At 35.1% G+C, this 25,455-nt stretch overlaps 2 protein-coding genes across 8 annotated transcripts; both read left to right on the top strand.

The window, feature by feature from the left end:
• The first annotated feature begins 7,451 nt into the window (after positions 1-7,451).
• On the top strand, positions 7,452-25,038 carry Dredd (Caspase-8 Dredd). 7 transcript variants are annotated; one of them, XR_011720019.1, is made up of 6 exons: positions 7,581-7,731; positions 7,938-8,502; positions 10,153-10,415; positions 10,474-10,666; positions 18,993-19,086; positions 24,743-25,038. XR_011720019.1 is itself a non-coding variant. In XM_071718299.1 (5 exons), the coding sequence occupies exons 1-5, from the start codon at positions 7,562-7,564 to the stop codon at positions 14,857-14,859; spliced, it is 933 nt and encodes a 310-aa protein (XP_071574400.1). In that variant the 5' UTR covers positions 7,452-7,561; the 3' UTR covers positions 14,860-15,619. The 7 variants fall into 7 exon arrangements, 5 of the variants coding, with proteins under 5 accessions (XP_071574400.1, XP_071574395.1, XP_071574399.1 ...); XR_011720020.1 differs by having other exon boundaries at positions 24,740-25,038; XM_071718299.1 differs by lacking the exons at positions 18,993-19,086; positions 24,743-25,038 and adding an exon at positions 14,768-15,619 and having other exon boundaries at positions 7,452-7,721; positions 8,278-8,502.
• On the top strand, positions 15,689-17,748 carry LOC139779820 (uncharacterized). Its single transcript, XM_071718300.1, has 2 exons — positions 15,689-15,975; positions 16,036-17,748. The coding sequence occupies exon 2, from the start codon at positions 16,037-16,039 to the stop codon at positions 16,664-16,666; it is 630 nt and encodes a 209-aa protein (XP_071574401.1). The 5' UTR covers positions 15,689-15,975; position 16,036; the 3' UTR covers positions 16,667-17,748.
• Positions 25,039-25,455: the final 417 nt, after the last annotated feature.

Genomic DNA, 25,455 nt, shown 5'->3' with positions numbered 1-25,455 from the left:
GGGATAACCAATCAGAACGTTTCTTTAAAAGACGATAATATGTATAATCACCGACGAGATACTATTAAAGACCGACAACCCTAATTTTCGTGACTACCAAAATCTCGTTGTACGCTAACGCCCTCTTAGCAACTTCGCAGCCAAAGTAGGAAATAAGAGATGTGTCGATAAATTATTATTACAGACGCGCCCGTAGATATATTTTGTTTTACCTACAGACTTCTAATATAAAAGGCTGCATGTTTTACCTTAGCAATTCACTATAATTTTATTTGAATGGCAACAGAAAATCTGTAAAAATTGATAAAATAATAACAGTCTACTATAAAATAAAAAGATTTGGGTGTAACGAAGAAAAAATAATCTATATAAATTATATAGTAGTAAATGATCGATTTATTCCTGCTCATGCGGAGTACAGGAAGGACTTCCACTCCTTATATAAATTGTATATTTTAATTATAAATATTAATTGTATTAAATAGAACTTATACAGCACAGAATCTTGTAGTTTTCATCATCGTCATATATTGCAAAAACATTGCAATTTTTGCATATTGCAATGTTCCAAAGACATTGCGAAAATATACAACATAATCCCAATAATGTTATAACAATATTTTAAAAATATAATAAAAATTAAGTACTTAAAAATGTATTTTTTAAGTATAGTATTTTAATAGTGAAGTTTGATAGTACAAAATTCCGTAATTACAAAAATTTTTTTACTTAAAAAGTAATTTAAATATATTTATAATTTTATAATCAAAAATAAATTTAATATCAAATTTTATTAAATATTATTTAAATATTAATTTAAGTTTTAAAAATTATTACTAAAAACAAATCTTATATAAGCATGCAATTATTATTTTAATATACATTTTGCAAATTTTAACGAATTTATTGGTCCGTATTCATAGTCCCTTCTTGTTTCAAAATCGTCTTATAATGTTTTAAGATGCTAATACGATACTCTATGATTGGTTTATAACATCTTAAGATGTTATATTTAAAATAGTTTTGAATATAAAAACGGACTATAAAAACCGGCCATTTAACTTAATTATGTTGGTATATGAAGACATGGCATTCAAAAAAAGAAAAGAAGTAAATTAATAATAAATAAACAATGAAACTGTTACATGTTAATGTAACATATACGATGCTAAAAAAAAATTAGGGGATCACTTTTTTTCAGTAAATTTTTGCCTTTTTTTAAACTGTAATTACTCAGCGAATAATTAACGTAAAAAAAAGTTTAAAAAAGGTTTTACAGGGCAAACTCTCTAGGCCCTGGAAGAATCAGTGCGTTTCCCGGGGCCCTCCCAACGCAAACGCGCCGAGATGGACACCCGCAGGGTTTTAGCCGGTAAAAATCCGGCACTCCCCTCGTCTCTCCCCGGAGGCGAGGGGGTCTTCCCCCCTGTTCTAGATAGGGGGGCTGCTGGGTAAACCGGGGCCCAGGCCCCGGGATCCCAGTAGTAGATTTCCCTGCGTAAAAAAAGGCAAACTCTACTATAAGGTGCTTTTGTTCAATTTTCACTCAAGTTAATATTGAAAAGTGTGGTCAGCTTTGAATAACGACGTAGTATATATCCAACATCTTGAAATTTGCAGTCTTCCACTGCCAACACTGTTAGAAAATTTTTGTAGTTTTGTTAAAAAAGGTCCTTGTTAAAATTTTTGTGTAAAATAATCAACACATGTGTAGATTTAACATATGCCTGCTATGTTAATTGAACTTTACAAATTTAAAGGGATCCTGGAGTGACGGCCGAACTCCGACGGGAAAGCGCCCTCATCTAAGCGGAATTAAAAATATCAATTATTTTGATCATTCTGTCCTTATCCAACGAGATCCTACGAGATATCTGTCCTTGTCAGATTGCAACGCCATGTACACTGCGTGTGTGTACGCGTGCATAAAATCTGCGATCAGTGAAAATCCTTATTAGGCTTTTAATCTTAGTTTCAATGATTCAACGTTGTTCTTTGATCTAGTCCGATTAGTGGAGTACTTTCATTTATTCGCAAAGTCGTTTGCGATTTCTTTCCAGTTGTTTGTATCACACTGTGAAAGCATAATAGGATACAATAAATGCTCCTATATAAAGGAACATGTTTCACGTATAATATTTGTAATACTGCTTACTGATATTGAAAATTGATACGACAATGATATCATGCTGTCTCCCGAGGCAAGATATCTATTAACATTATAAGAAATACAACAATTATAACAACCATTCTAATATGTACAATTATTAAATTTCATTAATTACATGTTATTTACAATAAAATATTGTTAATTTGAGTTTACCTTAAAGTTACTATTAAACGTTGATCTTCATTTATTGGCTCACGCACAACATAATGTTTTTTTAAATCGTGACCTACAGTTATTGACAACAGTTCTTCCAATTGTGACGGTGTCATTCTTGTATAGTTTCTGAAACGAAGATCGTCCAACCTAATATTAGGAAGTACTGCATGATAGAATCCATGTCTCTGTCTTTCTGCAAATACTTTTGAAACCCAGCATCTCCTTTTCCTTTTATTTTTTTATTTTATTACATTTGCAATTATTGAAATTGCTACAATTAACTCTGCTTGTTTTTTTTTCGTGATAGTGCTGATTAACAATGGTATTGCATTCTAATACCCACTGATATAACCGATAATTAAATGACATCTTGTCTTGAAATCAATTTGGTGTCAAGTCATGTACACAAGCTTTGCTAGCAAAACACAAGCGTATTGCAGACACAGATCGCACCGGATTTGTCGACAAGTTTTGCGCGTATTTGGTGTCAAATTGGTTACAATTTGCTGACAAATTGTTTACTGGGACTATAGGATCCCTTTAAGGCCCGGTCTACAATGGGTGTTGTAAGTCGTAAGTCGTAAGAATTGACCAATCACAGTCCATTATTCTCCTTGTGGTCGAAGAATAATGAACTGTGATTGGCCAATTCTTACGACTTACGACTTACAACATCCATTGTAGACCGGGCCTTACGCTGGACGCTCGATGCTCCCATCGATTTAAAGGTGGAAGCACATAAAATTGCAGGAGCCATGAGCAGAATGCAGAAGCCATATGCGCATGCGCTATGGTATTTGTAGAGCTCTACAGATACCATAGCGCATGCACATATGGCTTCTGCATTCTGCTCATGGCTCCTGCAATTTTATGTTCTTTCACCTTAAACGCACCTATATGAGCTAAAGGTGCGATTTCACGATGACGCTCGACGCTGGATTCGAGCGTCAAAAAGCTAAACTGTGTTTAGCCAGAGAGAAGGATGAGAGTGGTCATGCCCGCATTTTAGGTGGTCCCCGTCACCGACGAGATACTATTAAAGACCGACAATCCTGGGTAAATTTTCGTGACTGCCCGGGGGCCCGGTGGTAATTGAAGAATACTGACATTATCGACTGTTTTGGCTATTCGACTATTCCGAAAGAAGGAGTTTTACCTTATATAATCACTGTTTTATCATCAGAAATGTACAAATCTTTTATCATCGACGAGATGGTAATAGCTAAAAGTGCATGAAAGATAAAACAGAAATTAGCATATGAGTTGCCATAAATAAGAAAATATTTTATAATTTTTTCAATATTTGTATCTTTTTATTAATATTTTATAATTTGTTTGAAATAATAAACAAATTATAAAATATTTTCTTATATATGGTAACACTCTTATAAATATATGTATATGTATACAATACACATTTCATATGTGTGTATGTGTGTGTGTGTGTGTGTGTGTGTGTGTGTGTGTGTGTGTGTGTGTGTGTGTGTTAATAAATAAATCATTTCCTTTTATATGTATATAACAGTATATTGTAAAGTATTTTTATATAATTGTCAATTAAATAAAAAATATAAATCTTAAAAAAATTATAAAATATTTTCTTATTTATGATAACACTAGTTTTCCGCGAATTAGAATAGAAAACGCTAAAAGTTATTACTTTAGTAACATTCTAATCAGTATATCAGATTCCCGATTGCGAATGTATCTTATTAATTCTTAATGCTGGCTCATATCACAGTACGCTTGCACGGTGCGCGAGTCTTTATATGTCGCTTCTCCGAAGTGCCGCGTATACGTATAAGAATATTTTATGAATCATTAACAAACAAAGATAAACGAGTGTTTTTATGAATATATATAGAATAGAATCATTTATTTACTTCAGTTTACAATGCCAAAAGAAGGAAACAATTGCTTTTATGAAACATGTATATCAATTGCTAATTTAGTGTTAAATTATTTTATTATTTTATTATTATATACACAAGGTATTGCAAGGCATAAAAACAGTGATTGCCACTTTTTCCATAAGATTCGATATATACATATGTATGTATGTACGTATATATGTATATGTAGTTTTAACAACTATTTAAAACTTACCAATAAATCCTATCACGCAGATATATTGTATATCATATATTTGTCAGATATTCATATCATATATTTATGCGATTAATATTTAATTGTATCATCACTCTAAGTACTAGTTCTTCTCCGATTACAGAAGTTAAGCAATATGTAAGATATGTTTACAATTTGGACGAATGTCCACTTGGAAAAACTATGTAACATTTACAAAGAAAAGAAGATTTCGTTACTCTTTCCTCGCTACACTTATGCTTCTTTCATATATTCCGCCAATGCTTGCTGTATGTTTTTATTTTTATCATCAGGATTACAATAATGTCATTAATATGGTTTTACGTCACTTTACGGATTAAGCCTTGAATTTTTTGAGAGTTTTCATTCAATGCTAAAGTATTGATATTGAATTTTACAACTAACCAGAGCTAGCGACTGGCGAATTCCTGATCGCGCGACTTCGGCTCATGTCTGAGCTATTAATTTTACAAGAGAAATGCCCTCCTCCCGGATCTTTTTATAGGAAATTTAATTCTCTACAAAATTATCTTTGTGCAATTTTGCTGTATTTCGAACGGTTTTCGCAGCGTTTCGAGTAAAAGGTCGAAAGGGACCAATTTTTTATAATTTATATTTTATTATTATTATTTTTTTACAAAGCACAAAATTGATATGTTTATATCTGCAGTGCCATTTACTATATCGAATGGCACATAAATTAAACTTCCGAATTCAAATTCGATTAAAACCGTAAATTGACTGGCCTATGAGGCTACATGCTGCGGACGATATTGCTGGTCCCTCGTTTGTAGAAAAATGTCGAAAATGTTGAACGTTTGATTATGAAAATCTTGCAATTGACATTACGCTTATAACAGATGAGCGTGCAAAAATCTTGTCTGTATTTGACATATCACACTTGTGAAAGATAAGCTTGTAAAAAATCTGCAAAAGAAATGTAAACGTGCAAAGAAACTTGTCTGCAATAATACATACGATACAGACACAGAAGAAAATGTAAATATATTGTAAATAATTGATTTCTTCATTATTGCAATAATTTGAATATTGAAACTATTTTGTACTATATGCTTTCTAATTACTTATATATGAATTACCAACAATATATATTAATAACAAATAATAAATTAAGGAAGTATTTTGATTTGAAAGTTCGTAAAAATAGGTATTTTTCATGAATTTTTTGTAGGAAACGGAGAAAGCGAATAACATTAAACTTTTCATGTTCTTTTAACATTATTTTGAGAATATATTTTTATTTTTTAAGTAACAAAAATGCTCTATTTTCTATGTTATATCCTGGTCACTAGAATAAGGTATAAATGAAAGACGATGTAAATGATTCCAACTGTTCTAGGTATCAGAAACGCAAAAACCAAAATTTTTCTTATTCAGAAGAGAAGTGTGACTATCGTCTGAACTAGAATAAACATTATACGTTTATTAGTTTTTTTTTCTTTTAATAAAATACTTCCAAAGTTTCGAAAAAAGTTATAATATTTTTAATAAAAAGGCCGCCAGAATGGAAATATTAGTTCAGTTCTAGTTCAGACGATAGCCACACTTCTCCTGAATAAAAAAATTTTTGGTTTTTGCGTTTCAGATACTTAGAACAGCTAGAATCATTTACACCGTCTCGCGTCTGTCATTTACACCTTCTAATGACAGGATATAATATGGAAAAGAAGAGCATTTTTATTACTTAAAACTAAAAATATATTTTCAAAATAAGGCTAAATAAACATGTATATACAGTTTAGCGTTATTCGCTCTTTTCGTTTCCCTGCAAAAAATTCCTGAAAAATATCTTTCTTTATGACTTTTCAAACCAGAATATCTCCTTAACAATTTTTTACATTTTTTTCTGATGGAAGAGATTACCTTCTTTACTTCTCAATATAAATAAATTTTATAGTTATATTGTCATCGTTTTATTCGATTATTTCGGCGTTTTTATATTTGTGATTGAATTAGATTGTTTATTTTATTTATATTATTATTAAGAGATTGTTTAATGTTTTAAAATGTTAACTTAAACACGTTATCATGTTTTTTGATATTTATTTTCTTCTTTCATAGCAATCCGTTCCGAAGAAGACTATAAGTACAGTCGAAACGTTAACCGTGTGTATTGTTTGTTTAATAAATTGTTTCTATTTTAATCCAATATCTCTCTTTTGGCGCTCGTGATTTGGTCGTTTAAACATGGATAGCTAAAATTATATACTTAATAAGAGTAAAAACAACACTACAATTTTTTTCTCGATAGTTAATATTTATTTAATTATTATTATGCATTTAAATATTTTTAAATATTATGCTATACTGTGCTAAAGTTAATGTTTTTAATGTAGGACTTTTTTCAGATAAAAAAGCGTATGGGCAAAAACAAGGATTGCTATTTTTATACATTATCCTTACAAACTTTAATTTTTATGTTTGTTAATATTTATTTAATTATATTTGTAAATTTTATATTTATAAATTTCATATATAATATAATTAAATAAATATATATTTATAAACATAACAATTAAAATTCGTAAGTGGAAACATAAATGTAACGCAACGCATCGTCGATTTGCCAACTCGAGACTCGACGCTTGGTGAGACGCGAGACGCGATACCCGAAATGCGTGCTAAGCAGCTACAGCTACATCATAATAAGGAGACAGCAGATCGTATGTCTGTCCTTCTCTCTTCGCTCGAACTGGCTCGAAGCTTGCCGAGTGTTGCCGAGCGTCGAGCGCGGCCGCCGCGGCCAGCACATCCCCTCCATACAAGTATTATGCATTACCGACGCTTTCGACATAGCACGGAACAGAACCAAAAGATCGTGCACATAGCACGGAACAGAACCAATAGAGCGTGCACATAACGCGTTACCCATCAGAAATTTTCGTGGACATGGCTACGTAGTTCAATGTGCACGTTTTGTGCACATAGAGGCGCTCATGGACGGGGACCACCTAAAATGCGGGCATGACCACTCTCATCCTTCTCTCTGGCTAAACACAGTTTAGCTTTTTGACGCTCGAATCCAGCGTCGAGCGTCATCGTGAAATCGCACCTTAACAGTTCATTGAAGTACCGGGAGTCGCCACTTGTGCAGTGTGGGCGCGTTTGATGTTTTTTGCATCAAAAACAGCCAACTGGCAGTCTGGTTATATAGTCAAAGGTTCCGACTATAATGAATACGAGCCTTATGTCAGTGATTTTAACGTACGACGCGTGACTTGTATCTTTGACATATTTCTCAATACATTTTTTAATGTATATTTGCATGGTATAGCATGGTATTTATATAAAATTTAAAATTTTTGTGTAACATAATAATACATATTGTGTGTAATATCATATTAATAAATAGGAAAATCTTTTTTGGCAAGATTTTTGTTTTTGTAGTCTGTTAATATCTTGTTGATTAACATTGAGGTTATCACAATGAAAAAAAATTAAATAAGATGCAGAGCGATTGAATTATTGCTAATATATATTTCAGGAATATTATTGAGATATACAATTTATGATGTCATTGTCAGTAGATGCAATTGCATATCATACAGCAGAAACAGTTATAAACATAAACATTTTAAGACAGATAGAAGATGATCTTGACATAGATGAGAAGATTTCTATATTATTTTTAATAATAGGCAATTATTCGGATGGATTTAATAATATTTTCAAACTTTTTCAAACAAAAACAGAAAATGCTTACGTAATTGTAGATTATGTAAAAAAACATCCAGAAAATTGGGAAGAGAAAATCTTAGAGGCATTATGTATTTTGAACAATCAAGAAGTAATAAGGAAACTAAGAGTATCGTTCAATGATTTAGACTTACAGTATGTTCCAAAGCTCATCTTATATTCAAGAAGTATAAATACAGTTGCAAAATGTTTATATAGATTATGTGAATCTTTGAATGAAGATGAACAAAAACTATTATTAAATAATGTTAAATCTGAAAACTGTAATTATGAACCATTATTGGATAATGTAGACTATCTTGAATTACATATGCTTTATTGGATACAAATTGGATATATAACAATTTCAAAAGGTATGTTTACTTTAATATATAATCTGTGTAAAGTAACAGCTTATTTAAACAAACAAAAAGTAAAAAATGTTTCTTAAAACATAAAAATTTTATTAGACTATAAATATGATATATATACATATATATATATATATTTCGGTATTGTTGCGTAGGTATTATATATGGTAAAAAAGCTGTGGAACGATACCGAAACTGTCGTTAAGGAGTTAGAGAATCCCCGTGCTGGGGTATTAAAAAAGTAATACATTCTACTCATAAAACATTTTTCAAAATTCAAATAGAGGTCCCTGGGCTAAAAATTTGAAAAATAAAGTTCCCAGTGCTTCAGTAATTCTTCATTTTTCAAGTCAAGTGCTAAACCTATACCGGAAACACAAAAAATTCATTGCGCTATATCTGATATCAATAGAAATATGAATGTAAAAATATTCTCTCAATCTAATGATGTCAAATCACATAAAATAATTTAAAAAAATACAAGACAGAAAAAAAATAAATAGTATAAACGTTGTTATATAATATGCCATAATTTTTAGATATATTTTTCATTTATTTTATGTTTATTTTTAATTTTAATTTTAATTTATTTATTTTATTTTCAAATAAATCTGATTGCTATTTTCACAGATAATATACGTGTTTTTTTCATTAACTATATGATTTAATTGTTACATGCTATCCGTTAAAGTTCCCCAATTTATAATATTCCATTAAAAAAAAGTAATTCAATAATAAAAATAAGTAAAAATGCAATTAAAAAATAGAAAATATTCGAATTTCCTCTTTACCTATAGATCGAAATTTCAGGATTGCTGTCTATAAATTTATCAAATTTTTTGATAGCCATTGGTAGAGTCTATCTTATTTAAAAAAAATTATTTTCGAAAAAAATGAAGAAAAAGTCCCTTAAAAAATCGAAGTTATTGGAATCCCATTTTCACATACGTCTTAAAAATTTCGAAATTAAGTCTAGAATTTGTGAGATTTTTTTGAAAAAAATCAAAACGGTCGCATTGAGAAAAACAAACTTTTTACTTAAATCCTAAAAAAAAACAGTCATATTGCCCATTAAAAATTTTTTCGATATTTTCTTCGAAAAGTACAGTGAAAAACGAAAAAAAGACCACCTTATTTTTTACAATATCTTTTTTCTTCTTAAAGTTACAGGCATTTGAAATTTTCCAAATTTTAAACTGTATTTTTTTTTAAATCTATAACTAAAGTATGAGTAGAGATAAAAATCTAAAAAAAAATCATGGAAGCTACTTTCATTTAGTATGAAAACACAAAAAAATTTCGGCCAAATCAAAAATGGTCGAGGACAATCATTGGTTGAGTGGAATGCCCTATATATATACATGATAACTTAGTTTTGTTTATTTACCTAATAAACTCGAAATATTTTTACATGTTACATATATTACAGTAGATTATATATTATAAAGAATTTTTTGTATGTGTATCAAAAAATTTTTCTTTTTATGTATTTTATTGTATTTTGTATAAATATATTATATTTTAAAACGTTTAGAAGATTTAATTAAACATTTTGATGAACAATATATTGGAAATGGAATAAGCATTCTATAGAACTTAAATTAGTGTTAATAATATAAGATTAAATAAGTTTTTATATTGTTCTATTTTTAGATAAACTGCATAATATGAAGAAATTATTAAAACATTTAAAAAAATTTAAAGATGGCCGTTTAAAAATAATTTGTATTGAATTGGAAAAATTAGAAAATAATCTACATGTTGTTGATAATTGCGGAACTCTTGGAACGTATGATAAAAATTACTTACAATTGACTCCGCCAGAAGTATCATCTCGCACTGAAAGGCATCATTACACAAGGACTATTAATAGTGGATTATGTATTATTATAAATCAGGAACATTTTCAAAAAGAGGTACTGTTATTGATCTTAATCAGAAATAAAAGTATATTCTATATTTTTATCTTTTCAGTATGAAAAACGATGCGGAACAAAGGCAGATTGTATTACTCTATCTAAAACATTTAAAGCTTTTGGATTCAAAGTTGAGGTACTTCAAGATCTGAAAAAAAGCGACATGTTAGAGAAAATAAGAAACATTTCAAAAGACCATGGTAAAAAGTATGATTGTTTGTTTCTCTGTATTTTGAGTCATGGATACAAAGGTGAGTAATACTTATATTAATAAGAAATATTTTGATTGGATTTAAATTCTTTTTAGATTAAATCGCCATTTGCGGTCCGAGCTTGGATCTTGGTAGCCTAATTATTATATATTTTTTTGTGTATTACACATATCTTTTTCAAACATTAGTAAATTGCCAAGATCTAAGCTCGGACCATAAATGGCAATTTAATTTAATCTAATTTGATTGTCATAACGGTCGTATATTTCTCGTATTATTGTTTATTTACATCGCCTGAAAAAGACGTTCAAAACTATTATTAACCGATTATTGCGATAAATATTACCACATGCCTCAGTGGTTGAATTAGTATGACATCCTTCTCAGAATGAGGGAGGTTCCAGGTTCGAATATTATCTGGCTGAGGTAATATTTTTAGCAATAATTACTTTACAGTTATTTAAATAGTTAAATCAAATCGATTTAATTACGGGTAAAGTTGGGATTTTACTCTAACGGGAATTGTGTTATAAGTCTGACAAATCTAGTCGGCGCGCAGTTTACTAATGTTTGGAAAAGATATGTGTAATATACAAAACATATATATGTATAATAATTAGGCTACCAAGATCCAAGCTCGGATCGTAAATGGATTTAATATAATCTAATTTGATTGTATATCATAGCGGTCGTATATTTCTCGTATTACTGTAAATTCTTTTTGTTACGATATACGAGGATGAATCAATAAGTATCTATATTCTATTTCTATAATTTATTAGAACAACAATAGAGAACGCAGAGAAAGTTTTGGTATTCTGAACCACCATAAACCTTTTTCAATATAACTTGAAAACTATTAAAGATAGCTGAACTTTCTTTACGCTGAGTTGTAATACCAACCCAGATAGCCAAGCATTCCTTGGCATAAAAAGGAAATAGTGTTTGGCATAAGTTTCCCTTCAGTTGTCATCATATTGCTGTCACCGGACAACAGTAATTTCGTTTAGAGCAACTTAAAAGCATTATGCAGACAACGATTACCTTACGCAAACAAGCGGAAAGCTCGTAGTATACTTATTGCCATAAAAGTTGCCACAATCTGTTGGCAACCGTTTTGGTGGCAATAAAAGTCGGCAATCCAATAGGCAAAATCGGAAGCCGCTTTCCTCAATATTGAAGGCAACTTAGCAGAGCAGTTTTAAGCAAATTGACAGCAACTTGCGGGCAACTTGGCTATCTGGGAAATGTTTGATACAACGTGTTTGACAGCAAAATTTTCGAAGGTAGATTTGTCGGGTAATTTGAACCATGTTGGGCAAGGTAAATCACTTTATTAATCTTGCAAAAAAATAATTTTTATCATGTTTTAAGGCGTTAATAATAAGTATTTAAGAAGGCGTTAATAATAAAATAGTCTATAATAATTATTATATTATACATTTATTTTATTGTAATTTATTACAATCTTTACCAGCTTCTCCAACATGAAATGGATTTTTTAGCTTATTCCGGATAGCGAGTTGATAGGCCATGGATCTCAAGTCTCGTCTTGTTAAGCCGTAGAATTTTGCTTTCACTATCTCGACTTGTCCAACATCACTATTTTTAACTTTTCATTGTATAAAATAGAACGTTGTATAAAATACACCATATGACACTTACTAAATATACCATGCTAAAGTTCTATCTTAGTTTTACATGCAACAAAAATTTACCCTTACAAACCCCCTCCCCCCTTCCCTCAATGACCTCCTTTACATATATTATAGAGGTCACCCTCCTGAGTAACCTTCAGAAGGTTTTAGCCATTCTTTATTAAAAGCCATTCTTTATTAGCGCTCGTTCTTTATTAAAAAATTATTAACAAAGAAAGTTTGAAAAATATAGCAGTTATTTTGAGTATTGAAAGGCATAAATATGTATGTGGAAATAGTACATACATGTATGAACGAAGGAGAGTTATTTGAAGCAGTGAATCATTAATATTAGAGTCCTTCTAATCAGAGTCTGGCCAACTTGTAGTTCAGGATATAAGAGAGAAAGAGAAAGCGCTATACATTCATATAGCTTTCTCTTTTTCTCTTATATTTCTTTCTCTTTCTGTTCTTTTGCTTTTACCAAAAATGTCGGAAGTTGCTGCTGTGTGGCCAGACTCTTATTAAAGGGACTCTAGTTAATATATTGAACAGTCTCTTTGTTGAAGCAGAGAATAGTTGGCACAGAAAAAGGTAAAAATGAAGATAAAGGGAGGCACCTCTAATGATCTTGACCTTGACATATGTTGGGAGCTTTCCAGCAAGCAACACAAGTCGACACAAGTGTCGTTTTGTCTTTGTTACTCATTGCCAAAAAAGAAAAATAGAACGTTTGTGTTAAATATCTCGGAACCTGTATATTGTGCGAACTAGCTATTAACATTGTAAACGCTGCTTATGGTACCCATGTGACCAACGGAGTTTCGGCAGGTTACCTGCCGTGTTATGATTTTTACGAGGGCAAACGTGTTTTCGGAAGGTGAAAGTGAAATTTTCTGCGCGTGGAAATATTGTAATATCTGCAATAATGTTTGCTCTCCAAATCTCGAGGTACGTGATTATAAAGAGTAATGCATGCTGAACACGAATCCAGTGTAGTTTTTTCATTATCGTTGATGTCTAATATTTCGTGGGCGATCAAACCTGAAACTTATGTTTGGGGCTTATCCGCCAGTAAGCACCCGGGGCTGGTCCGCCAGTCTCGTCACTGTGGCGCGCCGGGCGCACGACTTCAGCTCACGACGATTTCAGGTTAGGTTTCCCTCGAGCGTGATTCTGTCTTCCCTTGCACGTGCGTCAGTTTGTGTAGGAGGGAAATGGTACGCACGTATCGTCGCAAAACGGGTGTTTTGGCCGACCGAAAAGATGGCGGACCGTTGTTTTCGAGATCGCTCACGCTCACGGCACGTCGGCGAGGTACGGCGAGGCACGGCACGGCTCTGAGATCCCGCGATTTCCGCGCGAGAGTTGACATGCCGCGCGCGCTGTAGATCGTCCCGACTCCCGACCGCGGTAAATCGTCGTTGTGTCAGTGACAGTCGCGCGTGCGACCACATCGTCTAGCGTTCGCCGCATCGTCTCGGCGTCATTGTCGCCGCCGTTGTAGTAGTGGTGGTGGTGTCGGTGGTGGTCATCGTCGTCGTCGTTGTCGTCGTCGTCGTCGTGGTGGTCATCGTCGTCGTCGTCGTCGTCGTCGTCGTCGTCGTCGTCGTCGTCGTCGTGGTGGTCGTGGCCGTTGTCGTCGTGGTGGTCGTGGCCGTCGTCGTCGTGGTGGTCGTGGCCGTCGTCGTCGTGGTGGTCGTGGCCGTCGTCGTCGTGGTGGTCGTGGCCGTCGTCGTCGTGGTGGTCATGGCCGTCGTCGTCGTCGTCGTCGGCGCGTCGAGGAATCGGCGCGAAGACGCCGTCGAGTCGGTAAAATGGTCGCGCTCCACCGCGAGCTTTTCTAACCCCCCTGTCGCTATTTATCGCTCCCCCGCGAGAAACGCGGCTTGGTTAGGTTGCTCGAGGGTCCGCGCTGATCCTATGGCACCGGAACGCCGTCACGCGTATTCCCCGTGGTTGCCCGCGTTGACAATGTGACGTGCCGTTGGGGAGTTTACGATTTGGTTAACCTCTGTATTCACGTGCCTAAATTGTTTTATGGAATAGGTAAAACAATTATTTTTTAATAATGTTTTGCATAAAAATTTTAAATAAATTTTTATATTTTTCTCTTAAAAAACAATTATTAAAATGTATCCTATTATTTTTCAGGATTAGATGTACGTATATGTATTGAAAATGCAGTGTGGCGGATTAGCCCCGGGGGGTGGCGGTTCAACCCCGGCATTTTTGAGATTTCAATTTTTCCACCGTTGTCGTTTTTGCTCTATACCGGTTAAACAAAGCAACATAGATAAAAATTTCCTATATAAATTTTGTAGCTAAAGGTTCACTCTTTACAGTGGTATACCACATTTAACTAAAATTATTTATTTTCTTGTTAAAAATCGGCACCGAAAAAAAACTGGCAGTTTAGCCCCGGTCTCCCCTACTGTTTATACACACATATCAGCAAATTACTTCCCTTAGTAATACTGACACAAATTATTATATTTTTCAGTTAAATTTGTTCATAACTTTTTAATAAACAACGAGCGACGGCTAAAATCTTCTGAAGGTTACTCAGGAGAGTGCTCTCTACAATATATGTGAAGGAGAAGGTCATTGAGGGGAGGTTCATAAGGGTAAATATTTACCCGCCAAATTTTCAATTTTAATTTGTTATTTAACGACATGTTGTGCCACGCTGCTGCTTTGTATGTTATTTTATAGGTAGTAATTTCACTGTTGTCCGCTAAATTGTAACACTTAATATTCTAGATATTGCGGTGGTTCTGTTTATAAGAGTATTTCATCTTACCCGAACTCCTATAGTTATATTATTTTTCAACAGCCCCCTTGCTTTTCAATGCACTTGTTCTAGCGTTCCACAAGCTTGTATACCTTCGGAAAAAAATATTTTTTGTTTGTTTCTCACAAGGGAACGGTCGGGGGTGTCCGAGACCGATTTGGATGCGCTTTGGATATGTTGTTGAGCATCAAAAAATATTAGACTCGTATTTTTTTTTGCGGCTTATCTCGACGTTTATTGGTCGAAAAAACCCGATTTAGAACCTACCCGATTTGGATGCGCTTTGAATATGTTGTTGAGCATAAAAAAACATTAGACACGTGTTTTTTTTTGCGGCGTATCTCGACGTTTAGGGGTTGAAACAACCCCTCGAAAATAACGGATTTTATAGTTTTTAGCGAATATCTTCGAAAATATAAGGCGTATGAAAAAAAGTTTGGTACAAAAGGTTTATGGCTTTTTGTGCTCTTTACAATGGCGTAATCAGATTTTTCAAATTTGTCACATTTTTTAATTTAACCCCACCCCCACCTATTATTTTTGCTAAATATAACAATTTTTCCAACGCAAATTTAAGAGCGTCAAATGCCAAATACATCCATGTGTATTTTTATTATGATACCATTATTAGATTTTTGGCAAGACGAGATGATATGTGGTATAGGCGTCGCGCTGTAGGTAGGTGTTGCGTTATTTCTGTTCAAGTTGCGCCGTACGCTTAAAAATTTCCATTTCAACTCCGGGATGACCGAAAGCGCTGATGCGAAGGCCAGCGCAAGGCTATTTCGAGAGTCCTGGACTAGCAACGGAATGTCGACTCCGACATTATAAATACCGCCGAATTGTATCGGGCGGGCAGTCGCAAATTGGAAAGAGACGGTATCAAACCTAACAAAGACCACTCCATTAATTATAAAGTGCGTATTTATTTATATAATTAAAGTTCGAGACAAATATTTAATTTTAATATCTTTCAGAATGAAGTTTAATCCATACAATGTAATAATGCTACTTTCTGCAACTTTCACTGCTTTCAACTATTCACCAAGTTCGACAACTTCGGAGGAAGAAGAAGTAAAAGAAAACATTGAACGTATACTGCTTGACATACAAAACCAAGAATTTGACGTAGAAGAGGAAGAAACTTTAGGTTTTTATGATATATATGAGATTCCAGAACCGGAAAGAGTTGATTTATTTGAGGAAGATGATGGTAAAGTATATCTTCCGGAAGAAGTTACTTGCAGCTCTGTTGAGGCAACAATATCAAGTGACTATAAAAGGCAAGCTGTGGAATACTGGAGGAGTGGTAAAACAAGGGGAAGATCGCTTGAAGGAGTTAAACGAAGGTACAAAAAAGTTACATCAATACAACAACTAGCACGATGGGAGAGCCAAATTAGTGAAGGTGGTAGTAGAATGGAAAAGTTAGAAAGAATTTCTGCATACACATTAAATTGTTTTAATGAAGCTCTTGAAAGAGGAATTATTATTCATGATATTGACATCGCACGATGGGCTTCTCGGGCACAAGAAGAGGAAAACAGGACTCTCGAAATAGCCTTGCGCTGGCCTTCGCATCAGCGCTTTTGGTCATCCCGGAGTTGAAATGGAAATTTTTAAGCGTACGGCGCAACTTGAACAGAAATAACGCAACACCTACCTACAGCGCGACGCCTATACCACATATCATCTCGTCTTGCCAAAAATCTAATAATGGTATCATAATAAAAATACACATGGATGTATTTGGCATTTGACGCTCTTAAATTTGCGTTGGAAAAATTGTTATATTTGGCAAAAATAATAGGTGGGGGTGGGGTTAAATTAAAAAATGTGACAAATTTGAAAAATCTGATTACGCCATTGTAAAGAGCACAAAAAGCCATAAACCTTTTGTACCAAACTTTTTTTCATACGCCTTATATTTTCGAAGATATTCGCTAAAAACTATAAAATTCGTTATTTTCGAGGGGTTGTTTCAACCCCTAAACGTCGAGATAAGCCGCAAAAAAAAAATACGAGTCTAATATTTTTTGATGCTCAACAACATATCCAAAGCGCATCCAAATCGGTCTCGGACACCCCCGACCGTTCCCTTGTCAGTCATACCGCTTCTTGTTAATCTGTGGCAAAATTGACGACTTCTTAAGACATTTTTAAGTGTGCCACACAGATGGTAATCCAAGGGAGCGAAATCTATATGCAGGATGCTCAAAACTCAGTTTCTGAAGCGTTTGAACAGTATAGATAGCAGTATGACAGAAGAGGTGCATACATGGCTGAGGGACAAGTTAAAGACATTTTTTCCCGAGGGTATATGCAAGTTTGCGGAATGCTGGAAGAAGTGCATTGAAAAGCAAAGGGACTATGTTGAAAAATGATGTAATTGTACGTTCTCTGCTATTGTTCTTGTAGTTTTAGGATAGTAATTGACAATTCGGCGGGTAAAATATAAGAGAGCCGTTTATTCGGTCTTTGTACAATAGCGAGCGCAAAAAGAACTTAGACCACAAAACATAAGATTAGAGTCGAAACGAAAATATAGCGACGGTACAGTAGCGCGATCTACATAAAATAAACTAAGAAGAAATTTCCCTAGAATCTCGGATTTACACATTACGCCATCTATTGTTGCCACGAGATTATACTTCCTGAATCCAACAGTTCTAATAAATTATATAGAAATAGAGGGTAATTATTGATTCACTCGCGAGATCATTATGCATCATTACAAGTTTAACATAGGTGAGAGTGGGACACGTTCGGACACTTTAAACATGGATTATGTTGTCATTTAATATGGTATAGCAACTTTCTCATATACAATTTTATTACATTTATGTGAGATAGTATATAGAAAATATGATAAAGTTACATACTTTTTCTGGAATATGTATCTTTTCTGTAGCATTTATCTGAACCTATCTCATACCGTTACTTTCGTACAATACATGGGACATATTTAGATGTAATTAAAGAGTAACACCACTCTAGAGACCCGAAAAATAGAATTTTTTGTGGTTAAAAAAAGTAAATAAAAAAATCTATTTAAAGGACTATTGTACATGTATCTTAAAGTGTATGAAACTATTTTTTATTTTTCAAATGGCGGCACTGAAGCCTTGTAAGCGTAAGCATTTTTTGCGAGAGGTGCTCGGGGGCTTGCAGCATAAGTGCCGCAAATTTTGACCTGGAACAAAAAACAAAAATTTTTCATGTTTTGCATGATAATAGCTGGAGAAATACGTAGGGGATTTTTAAAATATTGTTTTTTATAGAAATTGCAAGCATTAAAAAAAAAGTTAATTGAAATTTTCAAATTATATTTTTTTCAAATGCTTGCCATTTCTATGAAAAACAATATTTTAAAAATCCCCTACGTATTTCTCTAGCTATTATAATGCAGATTATGAAAAATTTTGGTTTTTTTGTTCCAGGTCAAAATTTGCCGGCACTTATGCTGCAAGCTCCAGAGCACCTCCCGCAAAAATAAGAAACGCTTACGTTTACAAGGCTCTAGCGCCGCCATTTAAAAAATAAAAAAGTGTTTTATACACTTTAAGACACGTACAATAAAGCCCCTTAAATAGATTTTTTTATTTACTTTTTTTTAGCTACAAAATTTTTTTTCTAATTTTCGGACCTCTAGAGTGGTGTTACTCCTTAAATATAACACAAAAATATTGCAAAACAACTCTTATAATTATCTCTTTAATCTATTAATCTTTAATCTATAACTTTTGTGAGACTGGTATTTTCTGACTTCTTCAATGACAAATGTTAATGCTTGCATATAATCTATATCTATATATCTAGTCTTTGCCTGCTTGCTTTTTGTCATACTACTAAGGAAGAGGTATTGGTTTATTTAATTCAACATTAAAGTCATAAGCAAGCTTAACTTTCAAAGTTAGCCCAAAATATATTTTAGATGATGAAAAAATATACCCCGGCCATGAAGAATAGAGTTAAGGAGTCCGAACTGTATGTTCTGGACATGCGACCCAAATTGAGGCCTGGCAATGGTACGTATCAAATACATAACCTAGATAGCCAAGCGTGATAGAGCATATTGAGAAAACTAATGCATTGCATGTGTTTTCATATGTTTGCTTTAAAGGACCCCGCAGAATCCTTATGGGAAATGGCTTTCGGCTAATTTTTTTTAAAATTTGATATGTGGTAGTTCTCAACACGTAGAACAAAAGTGTCCATAGCCCCAAGGTCTGATCACGGGTAGTTTTCGAGATACAGCACCCCAAAGTTGGACTTTTCGTACCTTATTGCAGCGTAGTGCGGGTGCAGTCGATGTCGATGTACGATGATGCTTACGATTAAGGTGGGTGTACAGGTGCTTGTGTGTGTGTGTGTGGTGTGTGTGTGTGTGTGTGTGTGCGTTGTGCGTGTGCGTGTGCGTGTGCGTGTGCGTGTGCGTGTGCGTGTGCGTGTGCGTGTGCGTGTGCGTGTGCGTGTGCGTGTGCGTGTGCGTGTGCGTGTGCGTGTGCGTGTGCGTGTGCGTGTGCGTGTGCGTGTGCGTGTGCGTGTGCGTGTGCGTGTGCGTGTGCGTGTGCGTGTGCGTGTGCGTGTGCGTGTGCGTGTGCGTGTGCGTGTGCGTGTGCGTGTGCGTGTGCGTGTGCGTGTGCGTGTGCGTGTGCGTGTGCGTGTGCGTGTGCGTGTGCGTGTGCGTGTGCGTGTGCGTGTGCGTGTGCGTGTGCGTGTGCGTGTGCGTGTGCGTGTGCGTGTGCGTGTGCGTGTGTGTGTGTGTGTGTGTGCGTGCGTGCGTGTGTGTGTGTCAGCAGAGATAAGGACCCCACGGTTCGTCACTCCCGCAGTATTTTATGACTCCAAACCCTCTCTACTGTGTGTGTGTGTGTGTGTGTGTGTGTGTGTGTGTGTGTGTGTGTGTGTGTGTGGTGTGTGTGTGTGTGTGTGTGTGTGTGTGTGTGTGTGTGTGTGTGTGTGTGTGTGTGTGTGTGCGCGCGCGCGCACATTATTCATTAATAATCTCAATATTCCGAGGATTATCTGGAAGTTCTCGATCTGCGGCATCCAATGTGGTATTGAGCAATGACATGTCAGGGTATTTGATATTTCCCTGATGTCGTGCAAAACCTAAGTACCACAAGACGCTGGCAACGTGTGCACATGTACCTAGAGTACGAGCTCCAGACTGACACGTACAATAATATCCATTAATTGGCTCATTAGCATTGTTAGCAGCATTCTCATTATCCCTATTATCGATCTCATATGAAATGAAGATCTGATGTCTTGTTGCATTATGAAATCTGGAATACAACCTAATTCTCAGAAAACCTAGCTCGTTGAAATGTTGATCAAGTTGAAATTCTTCATCATTATCCCTTAGTAGCTTATCTTGGATATATGAAGGTGCTAGATTTATTTGATAAATGCCCACAGTCAAATCTTTCAAGTAATTCAAATCAAGTATAGGGAAATCTGCCACGTCACGATAATTGAGCCGTCTCCATTGGCCATTTCTTAGTCGCAAGTTATCTACCTCTACTCTCGCTTGTACGACATTAGGAGTTGTCGATCTCTGTAGCATTTCTCTAGCAAGCTGAGCATCTGCACCTTGCATTTGGATAATAGGATGATACCTGTTTAGTATAGCTCCAGCTATGCGATAGAATCCATTAAGGTTTTTTGCGTGCTGCAGATTTATTGTTTGTGCTAAAAACTTGAAAACTGACCTCAAGTGGCTATTCCGTGCTTCGACTACCCAGCGATTTTTTGTGACGATACGTGAATCATTCGCATCTTGCGTTGGAAGTTGCCTTTGTCCGTGTTCAAGCAGTGGAGGCATCTTGTGATCAATGCCTAAACGCTGGAGAAAGGGTATTGCATCACGATAACCTCTATCCACCAAAACGATGTCACCATTCTGAAACCAGCCTTGTAATGTTTCTGCATCTCTCTCGAACTCTTGACGAAGGATTTCAGCATCATTATTCCGAGCATCAGAGAAATAGGGACCAAAAATTGTTAGAATGTAACCATCGGGAGCTACAACTAAAGTTGGTTTAAGGAGATGTCGATTTTTGTGAACGGAATAGGATTGGCGCAATACCCGAAAATTGTTACTTTTATGTATATACGCGTAGGTACTGTCAATCACAGCGACAGCTCTTGGTTCTTCGGGTTGAGGATTATACAGCTCATTTGCAAACTCCGTCACATGCTGCATAATAAACTCTTGCCTTGTTATTGATTCGGGTCCAATGTTAGTCGGGACGAATCTCTGTAATAAAGATGTTCTAACATAAGCCACAACAGAACTGACAGTTTGTCTACTAGGATAATCAAAAATGATTTTGAGAAAATCGTCACTCAATCCCTGTCTTATCTTGCACAAGAAGATCAACAAATCCTTTCTACTTACGTATCTTAGTTTTCCATTTTGAAGTACAGGATCACAATAAGTAAAAAGTTCTTCAAACTGCTGTTTATTGATTGGTGCTATACACTGAAATTCCTCATCAGTTAAGTGATTTTCATCTATACCTCTTGTTCTGTTTGCACCCACGTTTCTCAGTTGCTGTAAAAAAACTTGCAACTGTGGACCCTTGATAACATAAGGTCTGTTGATGAAACGTAGTGCAGGTAATAATATTTTCGAAAAAAGCCATTTTCATCCAAATGATGTTCACAACTCCTCACATTATCCGGTATATAGATATTTGTTTCTATGAAGACCTGAACTCTGCATTGTATTGATAATCTTCGTACATTATTTTGAGCATTACAAATGACGCAAGTCTGGGATGCTGTTTGAGTCAAGACATTCAATTGTAGACAAGTAGGATCTACCTCGATCGTAGCTATTTCATTAATAATTGACCGATTACAGTTCATACACAACCTTGAATTATCATCAAGATGTAAAGGGGGATGGTCAAACTCATCACGCCTTGTAATAGCTATTTGGCGTTTATTTACGTTCTCATCACCATCCATACGTGCCAATTGACGAACATTGAACGGTCTATTACATATATAACATAGCGGCCGTACTATGGCAGCCATTTTTTCACTGGAGGATGACGGTGAAGTGAACGGAAACTTTTTTTTAAGCAAACTATCAATAACAGATTTTTCTATTGGGATAATGAATCAATCTACATTCACCAGCGGATTATATTTACCAGAAGAAGTTATTCGTACTTGAAGGGATATTACCTAAAAATGACGTATGATACGGAGAAAGAAAAATGTTTCTTTTCTCAAGAAAAATATCTTGACTATGAGTAGAAGGGATAAACAATTGACAGTATAACAATGTATCAATACTGAAATAAGGAATCGCGGGTATATGAACTCGTAAGTATACGTTTTTAAGCCGAGACTCGGTATCGTCTGTAGACGATTTAGGGCCTCGATAACATCGGCTTGTTAATGAATAATGTGTGTGCGCGCGCGCGCGTGCACACACACACACACACACACAGTAGAGAGGGTTTGGAGTCATAAAATACTGCGGGAGTGACGAACCGTGGGGTCCTTATCTCTGCTGACACACACACACACACACACACACACACACACACACACACACACACACAGTAGAGAGGGTTTGGAGTCATAAAATACTGCGGGAGTGACGAACCGTGGGGTCCTTATCTCTACTGACACACACACACACACACACACACACACACACACACACACACACACACACACACGCACGCACGCACGCACGCACGCACACACACACACACACACACACACACACACACACACACACGCACGCACGCACACACACACACACACACACACACACACACACACAAGCACCTGTGCACCCACCTTAATCGTAAGCATCATCGTACATCGACATCGACTGCACCCGCACTACGCTGCAATAAGGTACGAAAAGTCCAACTTTGGGGTGCTGTATCTCGAAAACTACCCGTGATCGGACCTTGGGGCTATGGACACTTTTGTTCTACGTGTTGAGAACTACCACATATCAAATTTTAAAAAAAATTAGCCGAAAGCCATTTCCCATAAGGATTCTGCGGGGTCCTTTGCTGACATCGAAATAGAACACGTTACAAATACAGCTACATGACTGCTTATACATGCAATCAGTTGACGCAATTTCAAGAGCAAACGGTCCGCAATATTGGTACGTTATGTTGTCTGCAACATGTCAGCAACATGACAGCAATGAATGATTCATCGTTCCATCTTGAGCATCATGATGCAAACGTGACGGCAACAACACATATATAATGATTTCCATCCGTTATTGTGTATATGTCATCAAGTTATGAAGGTTTTTAATTGTATCTCGTTGCTAACGAAGTGTTGACAATATGAAATTGTCACAAATCCCTCATAAATTGATGCTGTCATGTTGCAATCAATTTGCTGTTAATAGAAATATAATTTATATGAGTTCAACCCGACAAGCATAATGCTGTCTCACCTTGTCCCGAGTTTGTCAAAATTAGTTGCATTAACGACAAGCTGCTTGTTGGCAACATGGCAGCAAACTCACAGCATTTGGCTATCTGGGGATTTACGTGTTTAACACGTATCGAATATATATTGTCATATATTGTCATATAATATTTGAGGTAAGAGGAGAAGTAAAAGGAAAAAATGCATAAAGAAAAAATATCAATTTATTTGAATTGTTTTTCTGATAAATTCGAGAGCATGGAACAACACAAAGGGCAATATTACAATGCTTACGACTTGATTTCTGAGAGTCTGATTAGTTTCCTTAACAAGCAGTTAAAGGGTATTACAGACTATCGTCCACTAGTGCAAATTTTCTCACCCCAAAAAGGGTTACCAATTTGCAGTGCTATGCGAATGCAGCATTATACTCTTTTTCTGCGAGGTTTTAATTACATTATTAAATATCGAAAATCAGAGGCACACGCGAACGCCGACTGTCTTTCTCGCCTTCCTATAAAAGAATCAGGTAAATGAGGACGTAGTAGATATTTTTCAATTAAAATACAATCGAAAGTCTTCCACTCACACTGTTAGTCTCAGTCTACAATAGGTGTTTTAAGCCCTAAGCCCTAAGAAATTGACCAATCACGCAGTCAATTATTCTCCTCAAATTCAACTGTGATTGAACAATTTCTTAAGGCTTAGGGCTTAAAACACCTATTGTAGACCGGGACTTACAGAATTATAGCTACAGCTACAAGTAAAGATAAGGAACTCTTAGCAGTTTTAAAAGTTTTAAAATCAGGGAAAGATCTTAACGTATCAGGTTTCAACTCAGATGTCGGTGAACTTACACTACAAAATAACGTTTCTAATTAATAGCGTTTTCGACTGGGCCGGGTTTCAACTCAACCCGAATTGGGTTGAAACTCGACTCAGTCGAAAACGCTATAAGAGGTCATCGAGTAATAATTCCAACGTTGCGTAAAAGAATTCTACAAGAATTACATATTGGAGAATTACATTTTGGAGTTAGTAAAATGAAAAATTTAGCCAGGAGGTATGTTTAGTGGCCAAATATCGATAAGGATATAGAGTCATTAGCTAAAAATTGCAAAGACTGTAACTCCTTTCGTAATAATCCTACTAAAATAAAACCACATATTTGGGAGCAAACCACAACTCCTTTTAATCGCGTTCACGCAGATTTCGCAGGACCTTTTCTAGGTCATTTTTTCTTTATCTTAGTAGATTCACCACAGTGGTCGAATTGGTACGACGCCCTACACGGAATGAGGCAAGTTCCAGGTTCGAACCCTGGCTGAGGTAATATTTTTCGCAATAAATTTAATAATTTAATTTAATTTAAATTATTTAAAAATAAGATGCTTATATATATTTATACTATTATTATAAAGAGACAGAGTTTGTCAGTTTGATTGTTTGTGTTCGATGATCTCGGAAACCAATGGACCGAATTTTTACCAAAAGTATATGAAATAGGGGTAGAATTTCCCGGGGAGTGTCATTGTGTGTATAGTTTTTTGGTACCGATTTTCTGGAAACCGGTTTTTTTAATTTTTCTAATTTTTCGAGAAATAATTGACCGAATTTTAAAGAATTGTATATAAAACAGGGGTAGAATTCCCCGGAAAGTGCCATAAAGTGTATAATTTTTCGTTACCGATCTTTTTGGAAACCGGTATTAAAACTTTTTCGAATTTTTCGGGAAATTCCCGGGGAGTGCCATAAAGTGTATAATTTTTCGTTACCGATCTTTTTGGAAACCGGTATCAGAAGATTTTCGAATTTTTCGGGAAATAATTGATCGAATTTTAAAGAATTGTATATAAAACAGGGGTAGAATTTTAAGGGGAGTGCTTTAAATTGTATAGTTTTTCGTTACCGATCTTTTTGGGAACCGGTATCTTTTTGGAAATCGGTTACGAAATTTTTCCAATTTT

Source organism: Temnothorax nylanderi, unplaced genomic scaffold (assembly GCF_030848795.1).
Source record: "Temnothorax nylanderi isolate EJ_2023f unplaced genomic scaffold, tnyl_v1.0 TNYL_tig0242_pilon, whole genome shotgun sequence".
Lineage (NCBI taxonomy): Eukaryota > Metazoa > Arthropoda > Insecta > Hymenoptera > Formicidae > Temnothorax > Temnothorax nylanderi.
Note: the sequence above shows the minus strand (reverse complement) of the source record. Positions and strands in the feature narration are given on the sequence as shown.

Coding starts and splice junctions, on each gene's coding strand:
- LOC139779820 (XM_071718300.1), top strand. CDS start 16,037: ATGAAGTTTAATCCATACAATGTAATAATGCTACTTTCTGCAACTTTC.
- Dredd (XM_071718294.1), top strand. CDS start 7,962: ATGATGTCATTGTCAGTAGATGCAATTGCATATCATACAGCAGAAACA. Junction 8,503..10,152: donor ATATATAACAATTTCAAAAG/GTATGTTTACTT, acceptor TTCTATTTTTAG/ATAAACTGCATAATATGAAG. Junction 10,667..14,767: donor TTTGAGTCATGGATACAAAG/GTGAGTAATACT, acceptor TATATTTTTCAG/TTAAATTTGTTCATAACTTT.